At 40.3% G+C, this 9,493-nt stretch overlaps 1 protein-coding gene and 1 non-coding gene across 9 annotated transcripts in view; both read right to left on the reverse strand.

Annotated features, from left to right (window-relative positions):
• The window catches only part of LOC130386493 (ATP-dependent RNA helicase DDX3X-like), a 30,809-nt gene extending 24,648 nt beyond the window's left edge, over positions 1–6,161 (reverse strand). For 6 of the 8 annotated variants that reach the window (XM_056595432.1, XM_056595429.1, XM_056595431.1 and 3 more), the window contains exons 1-3: positions 5,806–6,161; positions 2,199–2,250; positions 1,608–1,655 (exon numbers count right to left, since the gene is read on the reverse strand). In XM_056595432.1, the coding sequence (XP_056451407.1) occupies positions 1,608–1,655; positions 2,199–2,250; positions 5,806–5,850 (145 nt within the window). In that variant the 5' untranslated portion in view covers positions 5,851–6,161. The remainder of the gene's footprint in view (positions 1–1,607; positions 1,656–2,198; positions 2,251–5,805) is intronic. The other 2 variants (XM_056595434.1, XM_056595435.1) reach the window with 1 other exon arrangement.
• A 3,117-nt stretch (positions 6,162–9,278) lies between these two features.
• On the reverse strand, positions 9,279–9,360 carry trnas-cga (transfer RNA serine (anticodon CGA)). Its single transcript has one exon. It is a non-coding gene; the product is annotated as a tRNA-Ser (tRNA).
• Between the last annotated feature and the right edge of the window lie 133 nt (positions 9,361–9,493).

The following is a 9,493-nucleotide window of genomic DNA, read 5'->3' on the forward strand; positions in this document are numbered from 1 at the left end:
AACTTCTAAGCAATGTAGTGTAAGGGGAAGTCATTTTGACCCACCGGAAACGATTAAGGAAGCATATTATGCACTTGGTCATGCACAGAGATGCAGAGTTAATGCGACAGCTGAACCAGAGGTGGATTACGAGGCAGTAGAGAAGACTATGTTGATTTGAGTATGTTTGCAGATAGCTCATAAGCCATTGTGCACAAATCTTTTCAAACAAAAAAAAAAAATGATGGCAGGCGAGTTACCATTGGGGCTCTATGGGGAGTAGATTCCACTGAAAGGGGGGGGTTCACACCAAAAGCGAAGCGAGTTTTTGGCACAACGCTAGGGCGGTGCAATCTATCGAAATTCTAGAGTGATTTTTGGCTCAAACGATATCAAAACTAATCGAATCGAGTTGAAACAGCTGGAGACATATTTGTTTATTATTTTCAATTTGAACATTGTGGTTATTATTTTAAGTGGAAATTTCAAAGATCTGTTAAAAACGCATCTTGTTTTGAATCGCAAAAATCATCGTGATTTCAATATTGACTATAAGAATCGTGATTAAACTTTTTATACGTTTTCAGCTGTGCTCATATAATTGCAAAAGGGTTTTCTATCAATCAATTAGCCATTTAACACGATTAAACAATGTACCATTAGAACACAGGTGTGATGGTGGCTGGAAATGGGCCTCTGTACACCTATGTAGATATTTCATTAAAAATAAGTTGTTTACAGCTAGAATGGTCATTGACCCCATAACAATGTCTAGACTGTATTTCTGATTCATTTACTTAATTTACATTACTTCATTCACTTATCTTCATTGAAACAAACTGTGCTTTTCTTTCTAAAATAAGGATCTTTCTAAGGCTGAATCCGAATACTCATACTTGACTACTATATAGTATGCAGTGTAGTACGCCAAAAATATAGCGCTTCCGAATGCTCAGTACACATTGTGTAGTACGGAAGACGTTTCCGAATGCGTACTACCGCCAAAGTAAACCACGGAGTTCACTACGCTATCCCACAATGCAACCGGAGTCTGGTAACAAACGAAGAAGAGATGGCTGACCCGACACCACCAGAAAGTCGTCGTAGAAAGCGGCGAAAAAAAGAGACATTAAAAAGAGTAAAATAGTAAAGTAAGTAATTAAGTAAAAATAGACAATTTTAATTAAATAGCAACGATGACAAGACGGAAAACAGGTAACTTATCAAGGTAATTTTGCCGGCATCTGAGGGGAGATACGTCATCTCCAAACATCCGGTGGAGTTTCGGCGATGTTCGGAAGCGTTCTACGCATAGCTGTAGACCGTACTACACTGTCAAGTGTAGTACTGTCAAGTAGTAGACACTGAACAGAAATTGTATGTACTAAGTATTCGGATTCAGCCTGAATGACCCCAAACGGTAGTGTCTACAGTCGCAAGCATGGTCAGCTCGGCTTGTGCTGGCGGCGCCAAATGTAGAGTAAATGTTTGCCATTTGTGAGTACAAACTCCCGCGAGTAACACCCCTTGAATTTCGCTTGGCTTTTGGTGTGAACACACGGCCTTTAGAAGTGATATAGATAGATGGTTTGGTCCGGGCCCTGTATACGAGCTTGTTTAAGACTCACCATTTTGGGGAATTTCGTTGTTCCTTAAATGTGGAGGAATGTACCGCCCTGGGGGGTGAAAGAGTCTGGTTCAACACCTTTAAAGCTAAATTGTAAATTTGAGTTTGTTCATATTATTATCGTCAACTCATTTTCTGTACATGTAGACTTTAAAAACTTTTCAACTGCATCTTATTACTCATTCTTATCCCTTTACTGAAACACCTAAATTACACTGACATTACAGTGACGATAATTATTCCCTGTTATGTATTATGTTGTAATTGTATGCCCTTTGTGCCTTTTGTGTTTTGTTTTGTGCTTTTGTTGTCTGGCCGTTTGCTTCTGTCTTGTTCCGTTTATCTTCTTTGTATGCGAATAATGTTTTTGGAGGTATTTGTTCAGGACCTCGGAAACGAGATGTTACATCAAGGGGTTATCATGATCAAATAATTTCAAATCATTATTATTTATTGATTTTAAATCGCACAAAAAAAGTTGACATCTGCAAAAGATGTTTGGGCCAACATTTGGCTTGAGCTCCAGGCATTCAGAAGGACACTTCAGACATGATATCTGGGGAATGAGGACCGGAGGGACACGATTACTTACTGCCAGTGCCGCCACCCTGACCTTCTGCCGCTGCCAAGTCCAGGACAGCGAGCTGGGGGAACACAGGGGACAGACAGGTGAGTGCACACGTACCCACTCAGCAGACATCCATACAAACAAGGGCTGGACGATTCAGCAAATTCGAACTGATAGCGCGATGTCATAGAACGGATGGCGAGGCTGTGATATAAATAATTGCTTGTTTTGTTTTGTTACTGTTACTGACTGGAGATCTGCAAGATTCGTATAGATTCATCTTTTTACAATCTAATAATTAAATAAAGATGTTATATCAATTCATGCATCAATTCATCTCGTCATGCCTGCCCTAAAGGAAAGAGCAGTTTATATGTATGTTATAATACAGAACATAAGGAACTTTAAAAGAAAAAATTGCTATCGCAATATTGGTCTAACCCCCAAATTGTTCAGCCCCTTTGTGTAACGTAAATCTGTTTTTGAAAGAAGGAGAAAGGGGAATCCGTGAAAAAGAAAGCGCATCCAGAAACACCAAAATGCCATCAGTTTCAGATATATATTAGAATGGGATTCACCTCAACATGCTCTGACCCTCACCTGGCTTCTTTTGTGTGGGGGAATTAGCCACCAGTTGCATGAAGCCCAGGCCCATGTTTCTCACTAAATTGTGAGTATTTGCACCCTTTTAATGTTCATGCCTACACTGCCTAATAGAACTCGCTCACATTATTTACGTTAAGTGTATACATTTTTCTCCCAATAATATCTTGTTCCATTGAAGGGGGTACTCAGCTGAAAACAATTCTTAGAGGGGGTTCACTAGTAGGGAAAGTTTGATAACCACTGAACTAGGAAGGAAGTCATTCCATCAAGCCGCTCACAATGCATCCTGGGTAAACTACCAACCGGCAAATGCTATTCATTAAAAACTGCATTCATGAAAAATATACTTCTATCGGTGAAAATCATTACGTCGATTATGTTAGGGTTAGGTTATTTTGAGTAAGCTGAGCCGGCGAAAATACGTTGTGTCCCTTTAAGAAAAGACGCAACGGCATGTAAACACTGCACGACGGAGTTTGTATCAATGAAGATATGTTCAGATGTAAAAGGGACATTGAATATAATTAACCTCACTAACATATGGAGGAGTGGGATTAGTATTCATTTGAATGAGTCAGTCCAACACACTGACTCACTCGCGCACCAAGGAAAGTAGCTGTAACGGATAACACCATAGACTGTATGGAAAACGCACAAGGCCAACACCTATTTAATCCAACATATAACCAAATGGAACAGTATCACTTGGGATGCACTCCATCATTCATAACAATTATAATTTAGACTGATATGCAATAACGTGATGTCGTTTTTGGACATATCGTCCAGCCCTAGTCTGAAACGCAAGACTATCTGTTTCTAGTGGACTGTGCTGTAGGAGATCATTTAGCTTTGAGACGTGTGTCTGTCGTGTGTCGGTCTGAGACGTGTGTGTGTTACAAGTATCATTAACCCTCAAACGTGGGCTTCATGGAGAGCTTGTTGTACGTCAGGACAGCCAATGGGAGGCGTGTGTTTGAGCTAAAGGATCATCCATCCGTCAGATTTTTCCTCATTTCCCGTCCGGGAACAATAAAGAATCAAGATCATGCCATCGTGATCTGCACAAATCCACAGGGATCCCATTTGTGTGAGTGAGGGGGTGACGACCCTTCCAGTGATAACGAAAGCCCGTCAACAAGGCACGAAGCTGAATAGCCATTGTTGATTTTTCTTGAGGGATTATACCAGGCATAAGCCGTTTTGAGAATCTGCCTCTTCTGACATCACAAGTGGGCGTGTCCTCCTATATATGTGCTGGATAGAACAATCTACCAGCCTACACAGTGGACAGTGGCAAAACGTTGCTGATCTATCCATCATACATTTAGGCGGACAAGCCCACTTGAGGCTGATTTTCATTACGGCTTGTAACGGCTAATCACACTCACACCTGGTGGTGTAATATGTCACCTTTAAGTCAAATATACCAACTCTTGCCTGGTCAGCCTTATCTAGTCCACGATGACGCAGAGGGAAATGATGGGGTTGTGGGGAAGACAGAAAATGATGTCATGATGGGTGAAACAGGCCTTGCACATTGACAGCCTGGTGCTGATTTTAATTTCTCATATATTTATTTACTTTATTATTATCATTATTTAGTATTGTCATCTATGCTGCTACTTATCTTTAGGTACTTTATCGTGTTGCTGCTATGTGGCTGTTGGGGAACCAACCCTAAGAATTTTACTTGTGTTCTTGCGTACAGCAAGATGTAATAAAAGGGAAACTGACTGATTTGAAACGGCATCTAAATACAGCTAAGCTAAAACATATAGCTAAATAGAAACTACATATAAAATCGACATAGGTCAAGGAAATTAACAAATACACCAAAGAAATTAATAACTAAAGGTTGAGGTCATGAGTGTCTCCACCACGAGCCAAATAAAAAATATAAGTATGCGTTTATTTTACACATACATATACAAAGTATATTTATTTATCGAAAGATAAAATATTAATCTAAAAGTGAATTTTACACATACAAAGAATATATTAAGTACATGTATTTAAGCGTCTTAGAGTACCATATTAAGCGCTATATAAATTTCATTTATTATTATTATTATTATTATTTAGCCAAATATAAAATACAAACAGAAAAGTGTTTCTTACACCCTGAATACATATACAAAGTATATGTAATCGGCCAAATATAAAAATATACATAAGTATATATACAAAGTATACGTATTTAGGGGGAGGACTGATGGCTGCTTCACCAGCTCAGACTCCATCCTACCTCCATTTTATCTGCACAACAAACGCACTAATGCTGACCGCGGGGGGCGCTTCATCAAGCGGTCAGAGCGGGCCGCTGGATCCCGGGTCTCGAGTCAGGCGGGCGGGGCGAAACAAGCGGCTTGCCTTCTGGGCGCTTATCGACGTAAATAAAACGTGCCTATCTCGCAGTGTCGTGCAATACGTGTTATTTGACGTGCACAACATAATTCGATGTGTAAAAAAACGTGTTTCAATCGAATTAAGGTGTTTACGTGCGTCTAACACCCTACCAAAACCGTTCGGTTAACGTCAACGTATCGTTAACCCCGCCCCTCTCCGCGGCCAGGGGAACAAGCGCACCCCGTGCCAAATAGCGAGGTAGCATCAGCTTAGCGAAGGAATGGTACTGACACACTAAACCCAAGCGTTAGAAACAATCGGAAGCGTATAATATAATATATAATTTATAGAATATCAATGAATACCGCGTAGACCGCATCAGGACATTTCTATATAGATATGTTATTCCGCTGGTGAACGCGTCACAAGGCCAGGCTGCTGCAGGACATTCACACCGAACGCGCTGTGCAGTGTGCCTCGGCGCCGCCTGCGGTATGTTCCGAGCGCTGATTGGAGCGGAAAGGAAGCGCCTCCGCTTGCGCTCCGCGCTTCAGCCGCGGTGTGTTGCGGCCGTTAGCATTCGGCTTCTGGTTTAGCCATAATGAGCTAGCTGAAGCTAACACGACGATCGGGAAAAGCGCCGGGAACAGACTGCGGATTGTGTTGAAAGCCTTACCTGCTGCTCTAGACCGTGGACATTGTCGACGGCCACATGACTCATAACTATTGAATATGGAGGAAAAATGTTGACGTTGGAAAGGGGTCTCTTTGTTTGCCGGGTTGATGTGAACGCTGCGTTAGCCCCGCTGCGCGTCGTCTGTGCGGCTTCTCTTCTCTCTTCTCTCTCTCTTGTGGGTCACTAGGAACGAGTCAGGTTGCAAATTCTACTGTCGTGTTTTACTTTTGGGTGGATTATTTTATTTTTCTTGCTACGACGGCCGCAACACATCCAGACTCAGCTGACGCTGCTGTGCTTCCAGCTCCGTGCTGTGAGTCAGATAGCAAGCTCTGTGATTGGCTCCCCCTGACCCGAGACTTCCAACGTATCGCGATATATAGAGCTACTGTGTATAAAAAAAAAAATAACACAGCATCTGTCGAATATGGAGTCAGAACATTTAGACTAAATAAATATACAATAACACCACACAATGACACATCAGAAGCCTATTCCAACGTGAAAGTTAGAGTAGTAGTTAGCATATGTGTACCATTTGACCTCATGTCCATATAGACTTCATCTCCATGTGACTTCATGTCCATATAGACCACATCTCCATGTGACTTCACGTCCATGTGACATACTCTTTAATCATTGTTTGTAGTTTTAGAAATAACTCTAAGACAAGAAACACCATTTAAAAAGTTCATAAAGGTTAATAAGGATCCAACCTAATACAACATAATTTATCTATTTAAAAACATTGACACAATTCAACTAATCGTATAAAACGTATGGTTAATAAGAACATGTAAAAGAGCAGTTTGCCAGTTTTATATTTAATCTGCATAAATGTCATTAATCCTTACACTTTGGATGAGTATCACTAAAATTACTTTTTTGTGAGGAATAATGAGATTACTTCATATAGTCTTCATCTCCAAATGACTTGTGATGACGATGGGACCCCTGGGAAACCTGTGAATCCTCTCCTCCCACTTTGAGTACCAGTAGTGGGAATGTTCATCTTAGTACTGGTACTGGGACTGTTCATCTTAGTACTGTAGTGGGAATGTTCATTTTAGTACTGGTAGAGGGAATGTTCATACTGGCAGTGGGAATGTTCATCTTAGTACTGGCAGTGGGAATGTTCATATTATACTGGCAGAGGGACTGGTACTCTTTGAAAGAGGCCTCTTTTTTGGCTCCACCGCTAAGATGCATTAAAGATGCAAGATGATTTAGTCTGTTGTTTAACCCCGCAGGTGATAGGGTTAGGGTTAGGCCTGTCCCCATATTAAGGTTATAGCCAGGGAAGGGTTAGATTTAGGGGGTTAGGGTTAAACCCTGTTTGTTCGAACCCCGGTCAGACTAAACAAAGGAACATCTACGGAAGCTGCTAAACACTGATTTGGAATATAATGGATGTGATGTGATGGCAAACTGGCCAATTTTTAGGATGGTATCAAATGGCATTTGATGCCATTTGCGAGGAAATCAGCCGTGATTCTAAAATCAGGGCTGATTTACTGATCAAGACAATTACGAAATTTGCCATCGGTAAGTATTGACATGTGAAGAAGTTAAGTGAATAAGCATTTGTGGTGATATTAGTAACCATTACTAGCACTAACATTACCACTAGAACTCTTTACGCTACACTTTACTACACCTAATTTCTTATTATTACTTATTACCCCCGTCTTAGTATCTCTTATTATTACTTGCTTTATTTGTATTACTATTATTTATAATTATGATCTAGGCTGCTCCTTATTTTTCCTTATTTTTTTACATAATTAGAATTGTACTTCTCTTTCTTTACATTATCATGTATTGCTGCTGTTATGTGGCTGTTGAGGAACCAAGCCTAAGAATTGTACTCTTGTGTACTTGTGCAATAGGATGTAATAAAAGTAGTCCTCATTCTGATTCTGATTGAGATGATTAATAACAGCAGTGCAGGGCGTAACACCCGGGTAAAATCGGCAGGAGCTATTTTGTCATTGTAGTCTTCATTGTGATGTTGTGTTACCGGTTGGGTTGTGTGTAACCACACCCTGCTGGTGCGACTGACTTCATTATTATTTCATTTATCTTAAGAATGCAATTACAAATGATTGACTAGACTGAGGGGATTGCATTTTTGGTTCCATTTTTTACTGAGGAAATAGGAATGTATCAAATATTCAACGTAAACATAGGCTAACATTTTTAGCAATTAAAACTCCTTGAAAAAACACATATTTCTCTTAAAATTATACAGACAATACATCTTTTTACAGGCTTCATGGAGCCCAGTGGTTCATATGACCTCTGACACGCCGAAGGCCCTGGTTAGTGGGGTTGCAAAGCAGGCCACACTATTGTTATTCTGGGCCTTCGTCATTATACTTGGGTGTAATTATCTCCTCCATCAGATTTTCAGTACCGGTAATTAACACCAAATCAATACCAAGAAGTTGGGCATATCAATGTAAACTCTTATGGCCAAACATTTAGACGTTTTAATTATTCATTTGTATTGCTTTTTTTTTTTTAATACTTTCTATAATAATATTATTTAATATGGGAGGTGAATGGGGGCAAAACGCTATAACCAACCCCTCCAAACGGGAAAACCTGAGAGCTGTTGAATACACATATGTAGGCTGGAAGTAAGGAGGTGTAACGGTTTACAATACACTTTACACTCTACTACACCTCATTAATTATTATAACTTATTACCACTGTTTTAGTTTCTCATATAACGACTTACTACATTTTATCCTTTTTTTTTATTGTGATCTATGCTGCTACTTATTTTTACATATTTTTCTCTCTATTTACTTTATCTTGTATTGTTGCTGCTATGTGGCTGTTGAGAAACCAAGCCTAAGATTTGTACTCTTGTGTACTGGGACAATAAGTTATCATAAAAGTTATGATTCTGATTCTGAAATACAGGGAGCGATGCAAAATAGCTTAATTTAGCACGCAGATTTTTTTCGGCACAACACGCATAAGGTTTGTCTGGATAGTTTAGTCTGTAGGCTACCACGAAGATTTTGGAAAACCGTGAATAAATCACGCACGCATGCAAATGCCCAAACACACACAAACACACACACACACACGCACGCACGCACACACGCACGCGCGCACACACACACACACACACACACACACACACACACACACACGCACGCACACACACTATACACTACACACTACACACTACATACTACACACACACGAACACACAGACTATAAAGAGCTTTGGTAGAAAAGTACATACAAAATTACTCCTAGCCCAATCTGGCAACACTGATGTCAGGCGGCCTTTCGGGATACGGGAATAGCTGAGTTTTCCTGACGTTATTTATGCAAAAATGAACAACACAATCACACACATCCTCCTTCATATTTCTATAGTAGCGTAGAAAACGTGGCGTGTGTTTGCATCCGAGTACCACGTCATTAAAGTTGAAACCCTGGAAAAAAAATCCGTCACGAACAGGATTCGAACCTGTGCGGGGAAACCCCATTGGATTTCGAGTCCAACGCCTTAACCTCTCGGCCACCGTGACTACGCATGTGCATGTCATAGTGTCTAATTTTGAAAGTGTCACGTGTTACGTCACGTTTCTTGCATTTTATATGGAACGGTTCCTTTTTAACCAAATCCACCGTAAAATATACGATTTCTGAGTCAAAGCATTG

The sequence above is a fragment of the Gadus chalcogrammus genome, chromosome 7 (genome assembly GCF_026213295.1).
Source record: "Gadus chalcogrammus isolate NIFS_2021 chromosome 7, NIFS_Gcha_1.0, whole genome shotgun sequence".
Classification (NCBI taxonomy): domain Eukaryota; kingdom Metazoa; phylum Chordata; class Actinopteri; order Gadiformes; family Gadidae; genus Gadus; species Gadus chalcogrammus.